Here is a 24,186-nt window from a genome sequence, read left to right as displayed (position 1 = left end):
CATATCACAGGTTGGTATTACGTCTCTGTTGTAAAAAAAATATATTTTTTTATTTCAAAAAATAGACAGTAAGTATCCGATTTACGTTTATTTCACGCCTCGTATCCGAACACATCAGAAAAAAAATTTACAGCTCTCACTTTCCTCTCATCAGCTGTTAAAAAAAAATCAGCTGTCATTTGACGCCACTTGACACTGACATTATCAGAAAACAATTCGTTTGATAATTTTCAAATCAAATAGAATTGTGGTCAAACGGTGCATTTACTAATTCACTTTCGACTGTAACGGTAAATATTGTTTTGCAGTTTTGATTTTTATAAGCACATTGAAACGAAATCAGTGTTTAATGAGCTACATTTCACATTGCATTGTGTTACACTAAGTTGTAATTCTCATTAATGTTGTAATTCTTATTTATTTTATAATAATTATCCATTATGAAGCCGAATACTAAAGTACTTGCCTAAGCAAAACAATACTACGAATTACAAGGCGGTGAGCACCTATGTGATATCGTTTCGGGTTATTTATTTACAAAAATTGTTATAAACAAAGTCTGCATTTAAGTTTCCAATCAAGATTTGAAAAAGGCCGTTTTAATTTTCTTACGAAATGTCTACATTGTTTACAGACCATCTGAATAAGTTAAAAATGTCGAGGCTCAGGTTTGGACGTCAGCACGACGGCTATGCAAAAGTCCCAACCGATGACAGCGGCTTCTCTGACGCTCAATTCGATTTGCCACCACCCCGAATCCCCTGGAAAGCCATTACATTAGCCACATTCCTTTTTATTGTAGGCACAATTTTACTTATAGTAGGTAGTTTAATTGTCACTGGTCACATAGATACAAAATACTCTGACCGTTTATGGCCAATGATTGTTTTAGGTGGTATCATGTTCCTACCAGGAGCATATCACATTAGGATAGCTTATTACGCTTACAAAGAATACCCAGGTTATAGCTTTTCTGATATTCCAGAGTTTGAATGAATTTGTTGTGCAGATTAATTATTATAGTTGTAAATTTCACTTTATATGTATAATTGTTAGTATACAGACACAACTTCTTAAGTTATATTTTATGTATAAGTTTATTATTAGTAAAACCTATAGTAGTTGCTGTTAGTTTCATAGTCTGTTGTATAATAATAGATTGAATCTTATTGTTCATGCTTTTGAGTTGTTGTCAACTTAGAGCAGATTATAGGTGGTTGCATTGATGCAAACATGTTTCCATCAATGCAATTGCTTATGTTGAATCATTAAAAACTTGCAGAGCTATCATATGGTGACTCAAGTAACGCGTGACTGTAAACGTTGACAATTAGTGACTGTATTGCTGTAGCTGTCGCCGTGTGTAACTGCTCTTAAGGGTTAGTGCCATTTTCTACTAAGTGACTAGCCACGCGCGACTCTGTTTTGCACCAAGGGGTATGGTATAATGACTTATTTGAACAAATAAGTCCAGCCGCTTAGTGGAAAATGCATGTTGGGTTTCATCAGGAATTCAGTAAATAAGGATGCATGCAGGAAATTTGTTAACTATGAACTAAAATTTATGAATGCCATGAAGTGCAATTCCTTTATTTCAATGTGATTGTGTTTTACATATTAACTAATAAATATATTTCTACCTTAAATAACACGGGTTTTTAATAAATTTAAGGGAAAAATTAAAGGAGAACATTGATTTAATTAGGCATAATTTTTAATTATGACAATCATCATAATTTCAATAAATAGATTGATAAGTCAATTTTAGATTTCAAGAAAATCAAAATCTTGATTTTCATTGATTAATTTCATACCTTCCATCCTATCTAATTTCACAGCACAGTTTACCTATTTCCTTTCTTCCCTTTCTTTGATTGAGAATAACTAGTTTGCGGTAGAGGCACTGAGTGGCCTGTTGTTTTCAAGTGCTCAAATAATTTATTCTTTGATGAGAATTCTGCTTGACAAACTGCACACCTTAGATTTAATGTTGTGCTTGAATCTTCAGTTTCTGTCGTCCTAACTCTGGCCGGTTTTCTCTCTACTGGTTTCTTAGGCTTACCAAGCCTTTGGACTTTTGGCAAAGAAGGCTTATCTTTAGGTAAAGCAGCATCTCCTAAAGCATCATCCGTGGGTGTAGTACTTGACACCTCACATAAATTCTCTGTAGAAGTCTGTGATTGAGATCCTTTTTTAAGACTTGCCTCTTTCTTAGCTTGTATTTGACTTTTGAGCATGTTGAACTTCTTAGCTTTTCTACTACGAGATGGGCCTTCAATTTCATTGAAACTCATTTCATCATGGCTATCATTGCCTTCACTCTCTGGCATAGCGATAAAGGACTTCTTCTTATTTTTCTTCTTTTTTTGGCTCTTGGGCAGTGCCTATAAAATAATTACGTAAGGTATACTCTCAATCATCATCCATCAAATTAATAACAGCACTAAAATTATGAATTTGGTGTACAATGATGAGAGTCAATAGAATAAAATAAATTATAGATATTTATTTCAATTCAAAATTTTAGACTAACAAACAGTATTACACTCAGTAAGTTGACTATTATAAACTATGATTACATACCTTTACCTTATCAGAATCATCACTCAAAGTCTCTCTAATATCATTGTCTTCAATATCTGATGTTAAGTTTTCTTCATGTTCCGGGTCTGTTTGACCATTCACTTTGCTTTCATCATGCAGATTGTCAACTGGAGCTACCATAGGCTCATGAACATTGTCATTCTCCGATATATCTATGTCATCCTCCATTGTCATACTAGCTACATTCTCCTTATGTTTCTTACTATTTTCATGATTTTCAAATGACTTAATATTTTTAAATAATTTGTTACATGCTGAACAATATAGGTTTCTAATAGCTGCTTTTGTCTTCGTTGTAGACTTTGCTGTTGCTTTTGATGCTTCACTTGCCTGAAAAAGAAATATTATTTGGATATTAATAACAAGTTTCACAAAAAAATAATGTTTTAAATACCAGGAAGCTATTAATTTTAAATACAAGAGATTTAATTATGCGTAATGTTATATTACTACAAAGTAGTTTCCAAAATTATTGAGATTCTTCAAAAAATTTAAAAATTGTTTCACACATTTGTCTATTGTGAGTACATGACTTAAATTTTATTTGCATGCATAAAACATGCTTTTAAATGTGGAGGGCGGAAAAAAGCCTTTTCACAATGGCGTACCTCCTCAGTCTTAGAACTCTCTTCATTACTGCTCTCCATGCCTCCTTCGCTGATAGTGTCGTCATCAGAAGATAGCCCAAACTCCTCAGCTAACAGAGATTCAATCTCGCTAAGTTTCTTTTGATACTCAGCGCTTTGCAGGATGGAACTTTCGCCTTCCTTTTTCTTTGCTTCTTCTATTTCCTTCTGTCTTTGAAGTATCCTTTCTCTTCTCAAATGCTCTGCCTGAAATTTGATTCATAGTATTAAAAAATAATTAATTGTAATTTTTTTAAAGTGCATGGACTTGCTAGAAATAGACTACCTAGCCCTGGAACAAAGATAGGGTCTACAATGGAAAGAGCTCGCCCAGATGCTTATTGTATATCTGCTATACCATTACTAACCAAATCAAGAAGCATTTTATAAATCAATTTATGCAATACCTTTTTCCTGTTCTCCTCAGCTTTCTCTTGTAGTAACTTCGTATGCTCAATGACTCTTCTATCCTTCCTTCTTACGAAGCTAACCAGTCTCCTTATCTCTTCATTTCTCTCTTTGCGGGCTTTCTGTCTAATCTTGTTGTTCTCTTTCTCCATTAATTTAATTATTCTGCGGTTGTCGCGCTGCTGGATTTCGTGTACATCCAGCCACACATAGCCTGTGCAGGTTAGTAAACAATGTTAACAAAAATAAGTGAGAACAGTGTAAAATATTTAAAATCATTAAATATTTGTTCTGGTCTAAAATTAAGGTTTCATTACATATTTACTGGACTTATCAACCTGTCTACTGACTAAAGTATATGTCGTTATTAATCTGTTAGGACTTTGTTTAGTGTTGATAAATGTAACCATTTTATTTATGACTGAGAGATTAAGTCGACAAACTTACTCTTATTAGTAGAGAATGACATCCAATAAGCATAGAACTCATTAACTTCTTCATATGGAGTAGAAGAGTTACCAAACTTAGGGATCTTCTCTACATCCTCAGGGTCGTCGAGGAAGTCAGTTTCTTCTGCTGCTAATTTAGAGAATACCTGAAATTTAATTGTTAGGATGTGAAATTCTTGTTAATGCAAAAACTATAAGTATGTTATATGTATAGTATGGTACAGAAAAAACCAAAACAGAAGTTCCACAAGGTACAGCTAAGAGAACAGGAATAAAAAGTAACCAGACTGTTTTGTGTTGAAAATAGATAAAACAAGAAATGTGGCATCAAGTAAAAAATTCATTAACAGTTTATACACATTTAATAAAAACCTAAGGTTCTCACTTCAGAATAAACTCCATAGAAACCTTGGGGATCATCACCGAAGCCTCTAAAGCATGACGGAGTGAAGTACGGATACACGTCAAGACTGTCATCGTTGTATGACTTGCCAGCTCCTCTTAGCAGCTGCTCTCTGTGATTGTCATACCTGGAATTATTGATATTATATTGTGTGAGCATTTGGCCTCCACAGACTAACTTTTCATTCTTGCATTGGGACATGTCTTCAATGCTTTTAACATTATAATACACATTTGTGTTTCTTTACTGAAAACAAGTCCCAGAAATACAACTTCTCAACTGGAAGGAACAATTTAAAATAACATAATCTCCTAACTACAGCGTTATAGATTTAGGTAAAAGTCAATTGGTTATATTAGAGCTACCAGAACATGTAGAAAACATTTGGTAAGTGAAGAAATCAAGAATCATTTTTAAAAAGGATTTACATAACATCATCAAATTCAAATAAATGTTATGCTAACCATTAATTATGTTTATTTAATGGTTAGCATTTATATATTAATTATGTTATGTTATGTAAACTTATGCAGTGAAATTAATAATTTCAAATTGAATGTGCTTTAACAATGGATTCCTCACATGATAGAAATAGTTTTAGAATAATAGGCACCCAATTTGTAGATTTTTAAAACCAGTAAAGTATTATTGAATGTGTCAGCACGATAAATGGTAAGTATTTAATATCTGCATTCTCAAGGCTGTTGTGAAAGAGAAATACCTTGATTACAAATGAATATCAATAAAATATCTTACCAAGCTCGTTCCTGTGGGTCAGATAACACTTCATACGCGTTTTGTACCAGCTGAAACTGGTCTTTAGCCTCCTGTAAATTATCCAAGTTCTTGTCTGGGTGCCATTGTAACGCCATACGGCGATACGCTTTTTTAATTTCCGAGCTGCTCGCATCCCTCTCCACACCCAAAACTTCGTAGTGACACTTCATTGTGAAATCATTATGTCTTCCAACAAGAAATAAAACAATCACAGCTGTGATTAGAGCAAAAATATAACCTGAACTACTGAATCATTAAAACAAATTAGACAACAAAACTCTGAGTTCTAAAGCTATACGATTTTAATAAATCGTATTTAACTCTAAACTTCATAGGAACTTGCCAACAATACAATATTTTGCTTATGAAAATGAAATTATCGATCTATTTTGAAGAATATGCAAACCTCAACCGCACTACATGAAAAAGATGTTCATGGTCCATGCTTGTTGTTTTTTTAGTGTTACCATTTTATTTTATTTTATTGTCTCCTTCAGCGTTGCCAATTTGTGGGGAATTCCCCAAATTGCGGGAAATTTCAACTATATTAGGAATTTAGTGGGGATTGGCGCTATATGGGGAAAATGTGGGGATTCTGACATTTTATCATTTTGTTTAATCTATTAATTGCTGATGCATCGCTAGTTTGATCGTTGGTACTTGGTACTTGGTGCAACGGGCTGATATCCGCAACTCGACGACAAAGCGCCTATTTTGCCTAGTTTGATCGTTACTGTTAGAAACACTGTGATAAATTATATCGACGTGTTTTTCAACATCGCACATCCCTCGTATTATTAACAAGCAGCTTAAATAGAATTATTATTAGAGTACTTGGTTCTGAATTGTAAAATTACCAGTCGGTGCGTGTTGAGTTCGCGATTCTTTCTCCCGCTTAGGCCGGTCCCCGGTATGAAGTAAAACGAAATCAGCTATTGATAAACGAAGCCGAGCAATTGGTACTTCCACACAGCAAATAAACACTCGTCAACTTTAAATATTAAATATAGGTCGAAACTCATTGATTATTTCTAACATTAATATAGTGTCACCAAATCCACAACAAATAATCAATTTACTTAATTTTGTAAGGCAAAGCAAAATGATTTTTTTTCAAACACTGATTAATGTTGAATCTAATTAAAATAATTAAACGATTTAAGGTCATCTAATTTTATAATTAGTTTCACATTTTACATTCTGTTTAAATTCACAGCAAACGTAATAGATGGTTACATTTTGAGTGTCTTAATTCTTTATTATATTTTTAAGGGATGCATTTCTAGTAAATAATGAAAACTCGAGATGTGGGGAATTTGTGGGGAATATGAAGTTTGCTCTCCCGAAATTTGGTGATTTTAACCGTGATTTTTGGGGATTTTGAACAATTGGCATTGGCAACCTTGGTCTTCTTTTTACCCTATAGGATGGAAAAAAGGAAATTTTATGAATACAACAGTATTCAGTATATAAAGTGCTGTGTTACAGTCGCTACAAAGAATCTTTGTTGTAGATATGAGGTATGTGGAGCTTCTACGAGAGATTTACAGTAAAGCTGTATTGCAAGTGAGCTAACCGAGCATATGCTCGGTTATATCATACATATCCGTGTGAGGAGAGGCGTAAGACAACGCCACAACAGGACACTATATCTTTCAAATTATTTACTCCCTGTTTGGAAGACATTTAAATTAGACTTGGCCGATAGGGGTATAATTAATTATAATTAATTTAATGAAAAATTATTGTACTCAATTATGATTGTCCTTTATACGTCATTCCTTTTTGTTCCATGTCCTCGTCTCCATTGGATTTCCTCTTCCTACTAATTATTTTTTTGACTATTATTTTGTCATTTAACAGTCGTAAAATATAAATATTTGGCTACGAGATTTTAAATTATATCAAATCATAAATATAACCTTTTTATGATATATACTTTTATGTCTATGAATTTTTATTTAACCTTAATCGCCTTCGCACTTCTTTGATCCTTTCTGCCAAATTATATTACCTTTCCATTGTTTTCCGTAAATAAGTTTCCCCGTTTCACAGCGGCACAAACGCAAACCGCGAAGTGCCAGAAACAGGAAAAAAAAACTTACAAGAAAATTGATTAAATTTTTTTCCACTTTTGCTTTGGTTATTCGTGATAATGTAATTTATTTCGTGTATTTTCTGTAAAATCTTCTTTTAATAATTGGGATGACTCCCCCAACGATCGTAGAAACCTATACAACGGGTTATATGTTGTTATAGATTACCTCTTTCTTGTATAAATAAATGGTAAGATTTTATCACTTAGACGTGTTAGTTTTCATATTTCACATTAAGACTACTTTTTCCTTAGTAGTAAGTTGCTCCTCCTCAAATACCGATCTTTATTCTTTGATATCTACTATTTAGAGCGCTTTCGATTAAGGTTCAATTAACATTGCCAGGGAAAGGATCTTTATATAAACTAGATACTAGGAAATGAAACTATTTTTCCGGATTTAAATCGCGTATATTTGTTTTTTCAAACAAACCAACGTTTCGGGCCCTTTACAGGTCCCATGGTCACGGTTGACTGAGGTGGTACAGTCTTCAACCAGTTATGTCTAATATTAATGCAAACCACCCTATTTTTTCACTATAGTTACAATACTTATTAATTAAATACCTTATTTTTAATTTTACAAAGAAAACATTCCAATTTACGATACATTAAGTTTTACAAATTATTTTATTGAATGAATTTTTATTAAGTTTAATTTATTATTAATTATTAATAGAAATTAGAATAAACTAAAACATATTAATTAGTACTGAAGTCTTATCCATGACATGCTCGCAGGATAAACCTACACATTCAATGAAGTTTGACAAACCCCAGGTCCTTGCAAAAGAAGTCCGTTATCTGCCCAGGATTCCGTTATCAGTTTCATTTCCTATGTGTAACAATCGCGAAAACCTAAGAACTCGATAACTAGATACTAGTCAAAAAACAGGAAATTCCTGCTCAATCCCAGAATTCCCTCATCTACCGTATCATATGCAAATTGTACATTACACAATATGCTGACCAGCTCCAGTTGGCTGTTGACATCATTGCATTTTTGTTTGAGGTTTCTTTTTATCTGACCAAGCCACCAATGCTCAATCGGATTGCGATCGAAACTAATCTCTAGCCATAGCCATACGACGATATCGGCATCCGAAACTTCCCGTTGAATAGACTGGGTTGTGTGTAGAGGTGGGCGTTTAAACGAAAAGCACTTAAAAGTCTGCTTTTTAAAATAAGCGCATAAGCACGCTTTTCATTTTAAGCGTAAGCTTTGGTCACTGGTCAGTTCTATAGATACTCACAATTTAATTTTTACCAGCATACTACGTTTCAAGTAGCGCCATTTATGTTTCCTAAACAAATTAATTCAACATAACGTTGCAAGCTTTTTAAACATAAAATCTATGCTTCTTAGGGTCGTATTCTAGAACTCTACTCAATACTCAAGTCAGGACTTGAGTATTGCAGTGAGCACTGAAAATCATACTCAAGTCCTTGCCATTAGGGTAGTATTTCCAGTGCTTGAAATCATACTCAAGTCTGCTCACATCCTGACTTGAAACATTGAGTACAGTTCTGGAATATGACCCTCAGACTATGGAAACTAAAGGACATGTTATGTTGACTTATATAAATCAGACGTTATATGTATATGATGCATTTCGACTTTAGACTATGGAAACTAAAGGACATGTTACGTTGACATATATAAATCAGACGTTATATGTATATGATGCATTTCGACGTCGAAAACATAAACATGTTTAAGTATTAAGTGCCGTCTTAAGCCAAAAGAGATAGCTTTACATTGGTCTGTGTCAAACACTGGAATCAAAAATACGTAACGTCATCTTAAATGCCAACCGTGTCCATTTCTCAGTACATGAGGTACATGATACCGTTGTCAAAGGGAAGTACATCAAATGTCAAAACAAATGTTTTTCCAAATGTATTAACTGTTAGAGTTGTCATTGGGAAAAATAAAAAACGAATGGATAATTTTGTTTTCAGGAACTGAGAATAACAGTAAATGAGTCTTGTTTAATCTAAATTGAACATAAAATTATTTACCAATAAACCTAATGATGTAATAGCATTGTATGTAATCTAGTTACATTCAAAGTTCTGTTAAAATTTGTCTCTTCAAAATGAAGCGAACAAATGAAGATGGTCTTTGATCCAACGTTTATACTCGGCACGGCGGTATGATATCCAACCATTCTTTTTTGAATTGTAGGTAAACTTGAAATAGTAAAAATAATAATAATAAAAACCTCGTAGTGAATTATTTTAATAACAGAATATCGATAATATATATGCTTCCAAGAACAACACTATCTCAAAATAATCGTTAACAACAATCATCAAAATATACAAACAAACAGGCAATCTGAAGAAACCAAAGCAATATTTGGCAAGATTTATGAATAAACTACTTAAATATGTCTACTAACACGAGATATTTGGGCTTTTGTGTGATTTATAGACAGTGTGATATAACACGTGTCTGTACAATGTACTGCGGAGAAGTGTCAATTTTCTGCACAAATCAAAGGCGCTCGGCCAATAGTAGTCAATTGACATTGTATAATCAGACATTTGCATGCTATTTAATATATGCGAACATATTTATACTAGCACTGTCTCTTGTTACATCTCCAGTTATGCCAAGTTTTAAGCAAATAAACGTATGATAGTAATATTATTATAGATAATATTACTACTTTCATTTATTTCCAAAATTAAATGGAAGTATTAAAGATTCACTTAAATCAGTCACTGATATTAATTCTATACTAATGCATAAATACGAAAAAACTTACACTATTTGGAATCTGTTTAAAAATTTCTCTATGAAAATATGAATCGTGGGGTTGGAAATATATAGGATTTATATTTAAAAGTTTTCTCTTTTTTATATACTCTCAAATTACAAAATATTATTTTTTTCTGTGCAAATTCACTTTTCGTAATATTTGAGTATTTGTAAACGCAAAACAATAAATTCAAAATTTCATGTGACATTCCTGGATATTCCCATGTAACCTAAAATATTCCCTAATGGAATATTGATCTACTTTATATGTTTGCATGTCGATAATGACTTTTCGATATATTATGGTACGACACTAAAGAAATCCGCCATTTGTTCGTTCAATTTTTGTTTAGGTATGCACGTTCATTCCGTAGTTAGGGCAGCTCCTTTCTTTTATTTTTTTTCCATCCTCGAAGATGCGCTTAAACGTTTTTCTAAACGACTTTTTTAGCGTCAAACTAAAAAGCGTTTAAGTGAAAAGCGCTTTTACAAGCACGCCTTTTAAACGTACGTTTTAACCAATGAACAAAATGTTAATATAATGATGTTATGTCATAAATAAAAATATAACTCGTTTTTTACAAAAAACTTACCTATCTTAAAACCTTTAGTGGCCTACTCTTGCGTTTCACTATCAACACAACGTTGCAAGCTTTTTTAACATAAAAGTCTATGTGCTTAAACGTTTTCTAAACGATTTTGTTAGCTTCAAACTAAAAAGCGTTTAAGTGAAAAAAAAAGCGTTCAAAAAAGCACGCTTTTTTTGAAAAAGCATAACGTTTAAACGTTTAAAAAAATAAGCAGTTTTTCCCATCTCTAGTTGTGTGTACGAGAGTTGTATTGCATTATAAAGTGATTTTTATTAAAAAAAAAGGAACCAGCTTCAAACTTTGCTTATACTAATATATATATATAATATATATATATATTAAGATTAGATGAACTTATATATATAGAACTGCCTCCGTGGCCGAACGGTTACCATGCCGGACTGCCACGCAGAGGTCCCAGGTTCGATTCCCGGGCCGGGAGAAATGTTTGTATGGCCTACATTTATTTCTCTCGTGAGTTTGGGTGTAATTTGTGGTTGTCTATGTGTGTGTCCATGGCACCCGCGACACAGGGTTTCCCTAATGCGGGGCTATGTTGAGTGTGTGCGTTATTATATATTATATATATATATATACAAACTGAAATTAAAAATTTAACATTCGGTTCATCCCCTAGTTTGCCGCCCATGGAGATGGAATATTTTAAATTTGAAATAATCTTCAAATTTAAAAGGGATCAATAATGAGGTAACGTCTTTCCAACAAAAAAAGAATCATCAAAATCGGTTCACAAATAATAAACAAAAAAAACAAGTAATCGTAATAAAAAATACAGTCGAATTGAGAACCTCCTTTTTTTGAAGTAGGCTAAAAATGAAATCACTCCCCACTCTCTCTGAAAATGGTATGACATGATGTCGGCTTCGTTTATACTGGTATAATGGTCTATGACCAGCAAAACCATCTATTTTGTGGATGCTTAGTTGAAACATAAAAGCGCTATAACTTGGGCCTCTTCAAGGTGAGAGTGAATAGGCACTATTTACGTGTGCATGCTACTGCTACATCGTGGACCTCATCGTCGCTTTCCATCAGGGGAGACGGCGGTCAAATGCGCACTTATTTACTTTAAAAAAATTTATTATCTCTAAATGTATACTCGTCATAATAAAATTAGAGATTTTCTAAGCCTTTGTGATTAGAGGTCTTCTAAATCCTCGTCTCCTAGATACACAACCTGAATCCTGATAGCTTTCCTAAATTTAAAAAAAGATATCTCGTTAAAAATATGCTCTTGTGGCTTGTGGAATTCGAGGTATAAGTTATAGGCACTAATAACGACACGACGACAACTGAACAAACGTATAATAGATACTAGAAATGACACATGAGCGCTTATGAAATGAAGCACAGGGAATTTTTATTACTTTTAATTTCTTTTCTTGCATGTTGGTCTTTTTTCTTTGGTTTTGATTTTATTTATATTTAAGATAACTCTGACTCCGTGGCCGAACGGCTACCACTGTGGACTGCCACGCAGAGGTCCTGGGTTCGATTCGGGAGTCGGGAGAAATATTTGTATGGCCTACATTTATTTCTTTTGTAAGTTTGGGTGTAATTTGCGGCTGTCTGCCTATATGTATGTGCAGTGCACCCGCGAGATACTGGGTTTCCCTAGTGCGGGATTACGAGTGTGTGCGTTAAAAAAAAGTCTGTACCTACGCAGTTTACCGTTTAAGGGACCCATAACTTTAATTTTCTCTAGAGTAGGTTATAAAACTTCTTTACTGACCACCCTATAAATTACTCAATTATTTTGATTCTTTTAATGAGTGAAAATTAAAGAGAACTTGCCCAGAATTTATAATTCTCATGATTAAAGTTAATAAAACAATCTCATATAATGGGTACATTTTCTTAGAGTAAAATTGGCTATTGGACAAGTAGTACAGCCAAGCAGTGCAGTGAGCAATCAAAATAGATGATTAGATTATTGTCTCACGATATAAATTATCAGAGAATTTTAGAACAAAGGAGTTGAGGAAATGGAAATACAGCTTCACAGCTCGTGACCACTAATCGTGACAGTCTGCTTGATTTGCATTAATTTTGCGAAAGATAATTACGACTAAATAGCTCAGGGCCCAGGGTCGTGCCGGCTGCTAAATTTCTTAATTAAAAAAGTCTATGAAATGAATAACAAATGACGCGTAGAGATTTTTTAAGCCTTATAATAATTTTTTATATAAAATAAAAATTACCAAACTTACAAATTACGAAGTACAAAAGTTATTTTATACGTCGCAAAAAGTTATAAATTTGCCTTTATATATTTGTATGTTTGTCTCGTGGCATCGTAGGTCCCATCATGATCTCAGTGATTTTTTTTTTATTTGAAGGCTAATTTAAACGGGATGGTTTTTAGCCGTTTGATGAATATCGGTTAAGCTGTTTAAAGCTATTTTTATCAGCTATTTTTCGAGTTAGTGTAGGGATCTTAGTCATTCTTTAATTTAATTTATAAGACGAATATTTCTTTTTTTAGTTCCGATTTGAAATTTAGTGTAATATGAAAATCCGATGACATTACAATACATTGACCTGATGATGCCACCAGTACAGTTTATAGAGTACCCAACTCTTCGTCGTAATCTTATAGATTAGTATATAGGTACTAAATCTATGGTTAGCACTCACTGCTGGGAGAAATATTATATTTATTATATATATTTTTTATTTATTCTCATTAGTTCCATATAATTTTAAACTATTTTTGCAGCTGACTTTTCTTCCTCATTAAATCTGTAGAAGTTCATTAACCCCATTTCCAAGATGGACAAATATTTTAAAGAGTCTATGAATTCAGAACTCTCTCATGTCATTCTATTGAAGTTTACCAATCTTTATCTCTATCCGGTGTCAAACCTGATGCAGATTTTCTCTATCTAGCTCCATCGAGTAAAACTCATCTACCTGTTAATCACAGACCACATAAATGTTAATAAATAATGTATGAAATTGAAAAATAAATTTATTACGTTTAATCCGATTTCAAATAAAGGAAGTGGTGCTTAATTTGACTACATTTTTTGTGTGTATGTTACGCGATTACTCCGACATTTTGTGAATAGATTTCGAAGATTCCTTTTTTGCTGGAAAGGGGGCTCCTCTGTAGTGGCTCCATTCAAAATTAACGAAAATATTCCACCTATAAGGGTGGCAAATTTGGGGATGAATCCGGTTTATTTCACCCACTTTCCGTTAACCCACTGTAATAAAACTTGGCATATAAGCGTAATTCTACAAACTTTGTCGGTTTATTGTATAAAATAGTTAGGAAAAAATAAAAAATATTAAAAATGAATTAAAATAAATCGACCTTTTCGTACTTTCGTGTAAATGTTACTAACATAGGAATTAAGTTCTGAAGTAAAAAACTATGGACTGATTTTTGTCTGAGAATAAATGATTTTTATATTTATTTATAATTATTTACGTTCAATTTGCTCTTTTATTGTTTACAAAAAAAAAAGTTAAAAACGGTAATGTCTTACAGACAGTTAAAATGCTTTTCAATAATTTAAAAATTCTTTATTATGTTTGTAACTAAGAATAACATTGATAATTATTTATGTAAGATCGTATACTTAAAAATCAAGGTAAAACTAAACTAATGCAGCTTGATTGAAAGTATTTTATTCACAGGAGTAGTTACTTGTACCTTTTTATTCGGTGTATTTTCCTGCAAACAATCAAAATATTTGCAATGAAAAAATAGTTACACTCATCAAGTGTCTAGGGATCAAGCACGTTTTTATCAATCACTGAAAATCATGTTTTTTATTTTTTGTTACACCGTTGGTTTTTGTGGTAAATTTCATAATTTAATAAATCAATAAATAATTTAATCAATAAATAATTTAATCAATATATTTTTAATTTTAATAGGGTAATCAAATATTAAAAATAAAATACCTTGATTCCTAGACACTTTCGATGTGCCTTTAATAAGTTGATTTTAAAGAACGTACAATAAAAAAATAGAAGCCCACTGAACCACAGAATAATCGTCAATAGTAACAATCAAGAGATATTATACTCTTCTTCGACGCGTTTATGAAAAAGGCAGGTTTAATTTTGCTTCATAAGGAAAACTGTGTAGTTAAATGTTTGTTCTTAGCTAAATGCTCCCGTCAAAATTCTCGCCAAATTGAGAATTTAGAAAACGTGCACAAGATTATCTGGCGGAAAGGCCATAAAAACATTGATTACGTGACAATAAAAGTACTTAATATAATTGCAACAAATATTTTATTATGCTTTTATATAAATACCTTATTAAGAATGCATTATAATTAAAATTGTATAAAATAAAAATTAAGGATGCTACGTACTAGTTACAAATTAAAACTTCTAAAAACCTTATCTTATCCAATGGAACGCTTTGTTAACTACAATAAATATTTCATTTATTTTATTCTTTTTACGCAACGATCCATCAGAACTGCCGTAATGTAAGTAACTCAACTAACCAGTAGACCATGAAAAAGTTTTGGGTAGATTAATATAATTAAATTTTTTCATTAGGGGAAGCGAGGCAGATTCGTTAACTTTTATTTAAGTTCAACTTTGGGCTACTAAATGAACAGTATAATGATTCTTTTTATCCTTATTATTCCTATTTTAAATAATTTAATAATTGAAAGGATTTTAACAAAAAATTGGGTAATGTGCAATTTTACGTCACCTGGGGGGTGCTTTGTTACACCGTAAGAGACATTTTGATGTGTAATTTTTTATTATGATACCAGTCACTTGGTATCATAATAAAAAAAAAGGCACGGGACGAACAAGTCGTGCGCCTGGTGTATTACCTAATAAGCGACATGCCTGTCCATAACAGTTGCAGTACCACTCAGGGCTTTAAATCACAAAGATCTAAAGTGCATTGCCATTGCGCTCGTCACCTTGAGACATAAGTTGACCAGTCCCATGTGCCTGTCATTTTACCAGCACCCTTAGGCTTTGTCCAGAAGAAGCGAATTCGCCGCGCATTATCTCGCCCGTACACGCACGTTTGTTGCGTCCAGAACAAGCGTTCGACGCGCGAGCGTTTTCAGGACGGATTCACTCAACATGGAGTTGTGACGCCGCAGCTGGAGTTGTGGCTAGTTTACCGTCATTAGAAGAGACGAAAACGAAGGGAAAGCAGAATGTACCTAGTACATGCGATTCTTTACGATAGAATGATAATAGTATATTTGTATCTTTCTAAAATTAAATTCTATTGGCGTACTCAAAAGATTTCATAACTCATATTGCTGGTTGTTTTCTATTTCATCTTTATATGTACATTTTACATGCGTGCACTCGCTTTAAAGTTCGTGCGTAAATTAAAAGTAACCAAGAAGTTTCTAGTATTAGGACTCTCTGGCGCGTGGGTCTGGCGTATCGCACGTGATTTACTCGCGAATTTTAAACTCGCGTGATGCTTGTGGATGCGATGTATAAGCGTCGAGTACATTTTCGAGACGCGTATGAATTCGCTCCTTCTGAACAAGATCTTACTTTTTAAAACCGAAACTCATATTTGTATCGCGTATATTTTTAGTCAGCGGTTGTGAGGATACATTGTGTTCTGTCGAGCGACAACGGCGAGCTGCGCCATCGTATGTTTACAACTAAGTTTCAATGTTACTCCAAATAATTATGTTTGAAGCTATAGAGATAATGTGAGTGTACGAATGTACCCCATACCATTGCGCTTTCAGTAAGCTTATGTTGTTTTAAGGTACCATAGTGCGAATGGGGCTTAACGTTATGTGTCCGCGTTTGGGGGAATCCGATGAACTACTGAGTTCACAAGGTTCTCCTGGGGGATTGGGCTAGGAGATCCTGGTGGACGAAACGTTAAATTTCCTATTGCGCCTTCCTCTGATGCATGCGTGGAGTGCCATAGCGTATGTAGTAGCGCATGCCCCTTGCGCACGCCGATACCGATGGGTTCGCGTGCAACGGTCCGTCTTACCAGTCAAAATGACGCAAGATAAAGTTAAATCATGGGAATTTATAGAAGATTTTCGAACTTATCAATTACTGTGGAAACAGAAGCACATAGATTACACAAATAAAACAAACAGAAACGATGACGCGGTGATTTCTTCGGGTCGTAAACACAATTTGTGAAAACGGTTAAAAACAAGACTAAGAGCTCGAGGTCATGCTTCCCAAAAGAGCATCAAAAAGTTGTGACAAAAAATAATGGGGTTCGGAAGACGAGATATGTACCAATCTGATGATATGGTACAACTGAATGATGCGCACTGGTATTATGGCAATTAATATTGTATACACTTGATGCGAGACGAATTGAAACTTGAACACGCATAACGAACGTGACAGCACACTGTGGTGGACATAGCTTTATATCGAACTACCCCGTTTTCCCCTATAAGTCTACTTTATTACGTCACGATATATGGGAGGAAAATATCGCAAAAGGCCCGTGACAACTTCAACGAGGTTATTGAGATCTTATGGTTAGTTACATCCTTACACCTTCGTAGTGTAACATACTGCAGTAGGTAGATAAAATATTAAATAGTAAGTAGTAGTCTGAAAATATATGCTTTTCAGAATTAGTAGTCAAGAAAAATATCTCCAATGACAAAACTTCTTGATGTTTTCCATTTCCCTTCGGCTTTGGCAAGGTAAGAAATCATTCGAATACTTGGTCGGTGCAAATAAAGATTCCAAATATTGCTCCGTTCGGCATCTTCGTTGGAACGCGAGTCCTGTAAAGTTTCAGTTTTGGCCTACACATTGATCAAGGTATGGAGAGCAATAAACATCAAGCAATTGTTTGTTTCTGTCACATAGATGCTTTTATCTCCTGCAGTTACGAGGAAAGCATGGATGTATTAATGAAAGAGAAATTAGTTGTCAAATTGGAGTTGTCTAATTAAATTTTCTCTCGTTTGAGACGTGTTCTGGTTACCTTTAGGGCTTAAAACATGGTTCAAACATGCAGGAAGAGGAGGTACTACCGCTTGTGGAAACGTGTAAATTAGTGATGCGAGTCATCTGTTCACTTTATGCGGAGTTTGCGTTTTGGCAACCGCGACTACGATTCTGTCCCATATATCGATATTATGATATGAAATTAAGTTGTAATTTTAAAGCCACCAAGTAAAAAGGCTATTATTAGTTCTACTCTATAGTCTATAATAATAAGGACGATTGAAAACAACAAAACAAAATAAATATGTATGTTATTTATTTAAAACTACGTATTCTATGAACCCAAATAATATAACTTTCGAAATAAAAATAAGAAAAAGTAAGTTGTGTTTTCTGTTGTAAGTTTACTCAAAAACTTTCCTGTGGGTGTATTCGTCATGCAAATTATGTGCACTTGAGGTATATGTCAAAACGGTCTGTGATTGTTGTTGTACTCGTGGTGATTTGTTGGCAATATAAGTTCCGAGAGAGCCGTAATAAGACTTTTGAGCGTTAAATTTATTTGATTGAACAGAACAGGTAGAGAACTTTCTTGTTTCGCTAGGATTCCAGAACATTCTATCGCTCTCGTCATTGTGTTTGAAGGAGCAATGAAAATCAGTTCCAGTAAATGTACTATGCCTCCTGTCTTGACGATTCTGAAAAATCATCATCATCCAGGCAAGAATAAACACAATACAAAAAAAAATGTATACATAAAAGACAATTACTAGGCACTTAGGCATTATTCAAAAATAATTCCGAAAATTCATTCAAACAATGTGTGCTTTTTACACAATTATACCGAAAAGTAAGTAAGTCTATGTTCTGATGTGAATTTAAAAAATACTAACAGTTTGGTGCTCGTCAGTAAGAACCTTGTGATGGTCAGCTGGCGGCGGTGGCACCTCTAACTCCAGATCAGGCTGCAACCAATGTTCGAAAAGATTCGGCACCGGGCCCACTGAACGACTCGGGTTCGTGCGACAGTTTTCTAATATCCATTTCTGTTCACGAAGATCCGGCGACCTATTAAAATAAAAATTTATTAAACTACCTAAACTGTACAGACCAGGTAGCTCCCGTTTGATGCAAACGATAAACAGAACAACCCACCTAACAATACCAGTGAGGTCGTTATATTTGTATACTGTTCTCGTGATGGGCTCGTAGAATCCGTCACCGACATCATAGTACCCTGGGGGTATCTCAGGCGATTGTTGTTCGTTGGCAACGTATGTGTCCCCACCGGGTTTCAACCCATGGTCGTATTCTAGTGTATACCTGGTTGAAAATTACAAGTTTTAGTAACTATTGTCCTGTTTCTTTTCGCTTGAGTTACTGGTGGCGTAAAGCTTAAATCCAGACTACTATGATTAAACTAATACCTAGTGTGATTTAACACCTCACTATCCCAATGCAAGATGTAAAAATCCCCTAAGTTACACGTAAATTTTTATTATTTTATCGCGTAGTCAAGCATCAATCTTTTTAGTGTCTGCGTTAAAATCTCCCTTAAAGTGGGTCTAGTTTTCTAGATGGTAAATTAATGTAATGAAATAATACAATAAAAAGGTAGTAGTGGACGATGTTATCACTCCAAGCAATAATGATTAAGTTTCTTTTACATGGTGGTAATCCAAAAACGCTGACGTTCACCTAAATAAGTTCACTACAGTCACAAATATCACACAATTTCGGTAAAACACGAAACCGTGATACGCGTCAAAGTTCTGTCCGTTTTTACAGCAAATTGATTGAACAAGGCACTTTTAAGTTAGAAATAAAATGAAAAAGTCATGACGGAAAGTAAAAATATGCCAAGATATTACGTTCAGTATATTAACATTTGTAATGTTAAATAAGAAAACATATAGGTATACATTCAATATGTTCTCATAGTGCCCAGTCATGGGGAAATCGCATAGGGATACGGACTGTGACCAGTTCAACTTTACCTTCTGTCAGGTGACTTGCAGTAACCCCAATTATGTTCGCTGTACTCAAGACCGTCTCCAAAGATTATTTTTCTATCGGTCACCTGACCTTTTTTCCAATTTCCTTTAACGGTTACTCCGTTGGCGTATTTTAGTTCTCCGTGGCCATGGAACATACCGTCGTCAAACTCTCCTTCGTATTTTACACCTGTAAAATTAGACTTTGTTCTGAGATACTTTGAAGAAACTGAATTAAGGAATTTTATCATTGTTCTGGTGTTTGTGTGGTCCTGGCCACTTCGGGGGCATTTAGGTACATACCGGGATAAGGAAAACAATAAATTCCATCTCCGCTCATCCCAAGTATATTCCAGGATCCTTCGTAAGTGGATTCTGTTGGAAAGATCTTCTTGCCACGAACAATTTTGGGCATGTCTGTCGGTACTGCCCTATTGAACAGAATTAAGATTATCGATTTTAATTAATAATGAAATGGTCTTATTTTCATTTTAAATGATCGATGTTATCTTGAACGTGTACTATACGATCAATGTAAGTGTCATATTATGTTTTATCCACTCTTGGTTTGACGTTGCTTTACTATCAGTAGGAAAGAGGAGATTTAACGTATTTGACTTCATCATAAACCATATTTGGAGAAACAATAAAGCCTTACTTGCACTTCTCTTTGTTAGCTTGAGAGAATTTTCTCATCAAGGATTGCCATTGGTCACCATGACGTCCACCGCTGGTAGGGGCCCTGGAAATTTTTAGATAAACAATCAGAAATCTTTCTTATCACAATGAGATGTCGTAAGATTTTCTCAATTTCAAGTGACACACCTCGTGCATCCATTTAATTTTGTTACGGCTTTAATCGAGATTTACTTGGGACATTTTAGCATATTTTACCCGTGCCTGTCATCTTAGTTTGCGGAAATTCGCATACCTACTCATTGTTCTATAATTAATCGAATTTGAAAAATACAGTCAATATTACAATTGCAGTGGACAAGTAAACTCGCAATTCCGAGACATATGAGAGTGGTGACCGATGAAAGGTTTTTTTTCTTTTAAACTTCAAAAATGTTCGCAACTAATCAGGTCCCAGAATATATTAACCATTCCATTAACCATTAACTATTTGATTATGTCAAACTCTAGATAATAGTGTTTTATTGAAACATATTGCAGAAATTGCAACATCAAAAAAATCGTGACTGATAGGATTTTTGGATCAAATGAGATGTGCAAATTAAACTGTGTGCATTATTTACTGCCTATTTGCTACTATTTGAAACCTATAATAAAATATTTAATACCTTTGTGTTAATGAATATATTAAAGGATAAATTGGCAAGTCATTCTGAAGTCAGATTGGCTGACCCCTTATTTTCACATGGCTTTAACAATATATCATTTACGTCTTTGACATTCCATTTATTACCTATTTACTCCCCAAATATATATTTTGTACACTATTTTAGGAAACATCTTTAGAAAGTTATTTAAGAGTTATCAAAGCGATTGCGTAAAAGTTTTGGGCAGTTATTTTTAACAGACTTCAAAAAAAGAGAAGGTTCTCAATTCGACTGTATGTTTTTTTGTATGATTGTTACGCGACAATTCGCGAACTGATTTTGATGTATATTTTTTTGTTGGAAAGAGGGTACCTCAGTACTGATCCCATTTAATTTTGAAGAAAATATTCCATGTGGCTGTTCATGCATGAAGACATATCTTTATAGATAGCACCTAAATTGTATTATAAGGAGCAATTATTTTAATGGTTGATTTTGCTATGCTCCAATTAAAAGCGTTTTTCTCTCAATATACTTTAAGCAGTGAAAGCCGATTTTTATTATTTCCTGTGCTAAGTCCCGTACATGGTCCTAGACTGAAGCCGGATTTTGTCTACCTGGATTTCGAGGACATATAAGCTTCAAACCAAGAACATAAGTGAACTTAAATGCTAGTCGTCAAGGTCGTGGATGTAGGCTGGTGACGGTGTACATAGCCTTTTTCATATGTTTCACGACAAAGGCTATCAACATTGAACTGGTTGATGTCTTGACAGCAATAATTATTTATCAGCATTGCGCAGATTCATTGCGCGTAGGGGGTAACCAAAACCATATATTCCGACAATGGTATTATTTGTTGGTGCTTACGACCTATCAAAATTTTTAAAAAGTAGTTGTGGTTCGCTGTCGTCTGAGGTCGCCAATGAAGAAATAAATTTGTTTTATTTTAGCTTATTCGCCACATTTCTGAGGTCTATGGGAGTCTGGTGTAAAGTCGATCAAATATAATTTACAAAGAGTGTTGGGCAATTGTAACTTAACTTTTGAAGAGCTTTATAAAGCACTTGTCCAAATTGAAGCAATCCTCAATTCACGACCACTTACCCTCTCTTGAGCGATTCAGAAGACCTAATGTCATTGACACCAGGACATTTCATCATCGGCAAACTACTCACTTCCTTGCCAAGCCAGGATTATCAAGATGTGCCAAACAATAGCTTGAATCGTTTCCAGCAAAATAAAAAACCTCGACAACATTTTTGGTGATGGAGCAAAGAATATGTCTCAGAGCTTCAACTGAGGACTAAATCGTGTGCTTGTATTGAAGATGAACGCTCTAGTAATCCTAAAGGAGGCAAATCTATCACCGTTAAAATGGAAATTGGGTCGAGCTACAACTCGGTGTTTCCTTTCACTGATGGCGTCAGTAGAGTGGCAGATATCAAAACTTCTACAGAAATTGTAAGAAGTAGCTTTTCAAAAATTTGTCCACTTCTTGAAGCTTGTACTCGTATTACTGGTTGAAAGGCAAGCTTTCAACGGTCGGCGGAATGTTCACGCATGAAGACTTTTTTTATAAATAGCCATTTTTTATTACCTAAATTCTATACGGAGCAATTATTTTAATGGTTGGTTTTGCTACGCTCCAATTTAAGGCGTTTTTCTCTCAATATACTTTAAGCAGTGAGCACCAATTTTTATATCTCCTGTGTTAAGTCCCGTGTAGTGGCGAACTAGGGGATGAATCGGGGTTTGCGCACTTTCCAGTAACCGATTTAAATAAAACTTGGCAAATAGATGTAATTACATGAACGTTTGAGGTCGATTTTTTTAGTTTAGGTGTACTGTGATTATTCTATGTAGATACCTACTTTTTATACCATTATGTAATTTTTTATATTATATTGAAGTTAACTATTATGATCGTATCTTTTGTTACTTATTTATTTTATAAAATATTTTTTTAACTTTAACGACTTCTATTTCGTATAACTTTTTACCATTCTCTAACGCATTTATGGGGCAACCTTTTACAATTTATTGTCTTCCAAATCAGTGATTTAGTTATAATATTTTCAAACGAGTCTGTCTGAATAAGCTTCAGTTTAAAATACAATTACTTACATAGACATTCCCCGCTTGCGAGACATAGAAATGGTATCCTCTCCTACCTTCTTCATAGTGAAGCTGATTTGGACACTTTCGTTTAGCTAAAAAACATCCAAACATTAATAGTAAATTCCACACAAGATTTTTATACAACTACTAAGAAATAGACATACCTGGTAGTTATTTATTTCAAGAGATATTTTGACGTAGGTACTTGGTGTAAGATCTAAAGAGCTATATAATTTACATTCTAAAAGTAGTCTACAAATCGTAATCGATTATTGTGCGTTTACCAAATAATATAATTAATAATATTGAATACTACAATTGCTGTAAAAATATATGTGTGAAATAAGGGACATTTCAAGTAGAATGAAAAAGTGTCACATTGGATGCCATGTTGACTCGAAATTTGAAAATAGTTGTTAATAAAAAACATAAAAACTGACATGGCAAACCTTGGAATAAAAAAAAGGGCGCACCCTGGCTGAATCTCTATAATATAATGTCAAGTGCATTGACTTACAATTATATGGACGTCGGGTCCGCGCTAAAAAGTGTCCGAACTTATAGGGCGTTAAAATCGTATACAGAGCGTCATTCACGCTTTAGTCTTCGTTTGTTCGACTGACAGCGAAGCAAAATTAGACAGTACTGCGATGACATTACAATTTAAATTTAACGTTTTAGCTTTTTCATATTCCTTTACATGCCACTACGTTTATATAGGTTGACTTGGGACATTTTTTTCGTGGTTTTTGTATTAGACCCGTCGTCCATTTATTTGTAAGTCAATGGTCAAGTGCCAAAATGTGGTCAAAATCAAAACCTTAGACTTATTTTTTCCATCCTCTAAGGTCAAAGTAGATTTACATTTCATTTTCATTTACATTCACTCAATTACCTATTACTTTTAAAAGTAAAGCTTTTTCAAACGAGAAAGTAAATGAATCAAAAACTCCACACAGAAAAAAAAAGCGTTAAGTTTGTGTAGGTAACATTTTTTATTATAGTTTATTACCTATTAATGACATAGGTACAAATTACAAACATTAAGCGTATTGCTTTATTTTTCTCAAAAGACAAATACCAAAAGAAACCACAGTCAGTAGTATAATTTATCGTCCTTAGGGACTGCCAAATGTTAGATTTTTTTT

The 24,186-nt window shown here is 33.9% G+C and overlaps 2 protein-coding genes across 4 annotated transcripts; both read right to left on the bottom strand.

Moving 5' to 3' along the window:
- Positions 1-1,368: 1,368 nt before the first annotated feature.
- LOC113229479 (dnaJ homolog subfamily C member 21) lies at positions 1,369-5,601 on the bottom strand. The gene is made up of 7 exons (XM_026463077.1): positions 5,247-5,601; positions 4,473-4,617; positions 4,086-4,233; positions 3,638-3,852; positions 3,213-3,437; positions 2,584-2,934; positions 1,369-2,384 (listed from the first exon to the last, which is right to left on the bottom strand). The coding sequence occupies exons 1-7, from the start codon at positions 5,435-5,437 to the stop codon at positions 1,845-1,847; spliced, it is 1,815 nt and encodes a 604-aa protein (XP_026318862.1). The 5' UTR covers positions 5,438-5,601; the 3' UTR covers positions 1,369-1,844.
- Positions 5,602-14,283: 8,682 nt separating this feature from the next.
- LOC113229481 (MORN repeat-containing protein 5-like) lies at positions 14,284-23,385 on the bottom strand. Of its 3 annotated transcripts, none has more exons than XM_026463082.1 (8): positions 23,203-23,385; positions 23,045-23,130; positions 20,293-20,376; positions 19,938-20,065; positions 19,638-19,824; positions 18,796-18,963; positions 18,534-18,708; positions 14,284-14,422 (listed from the first exon to the last, which is right to left on the bottom strand). In XM_026463082.1, the coding sequence occupies exons 2-8, from the start codon at positions 23,098-23,100 to the stop codon at positions 14,351-14,353; spliced, it is 870 nt and encodes a 289-aa protein (XP_026318867.1). In that variant the 5' UTR covers positions 23,101-23,130; positions 23,203-23,385; the 3' UTR covers positions 14,284-14,350. The 3 variants fall into 3 exon arrangements, with proteins under 3 accessions (XP_026318867.1, XP_026318866.1, XP_026318865.1); XM_026463081.1 differs by lacking the exon at positions 14,284-14,422 and adding an exon at positions 15,584-17,474; XM_026463080.1 differs by lacking the exon at positions 14,284-14,422 and adding an exon at positions 18,024-18,338.
- Positions 23,386-24,186: the final 801 nt, after the last annotated feature.

This window comes from Hyposmocoma kahamanoa, unplaced genomic scaffold (genome assembly GCF_003589595.1).
Source record: "Hyposmocoma kahamanoa isolate Upper Pololo Valley unplaced genomic scaffold, ASM358959v1 62, whole genome shotgun sequence".
Taxonomy (NCBI): domain Eukaryota; kingdom Metazoa; phylum Arthropoda; class Insecta; order Lepidoptera; family Cosmopterigidae; genus Hyposmocoma; species Hyposmocoma kahamanoa.
This window is presented reverse-complemented; position numbering and strand designations above follow the sequence as displayed.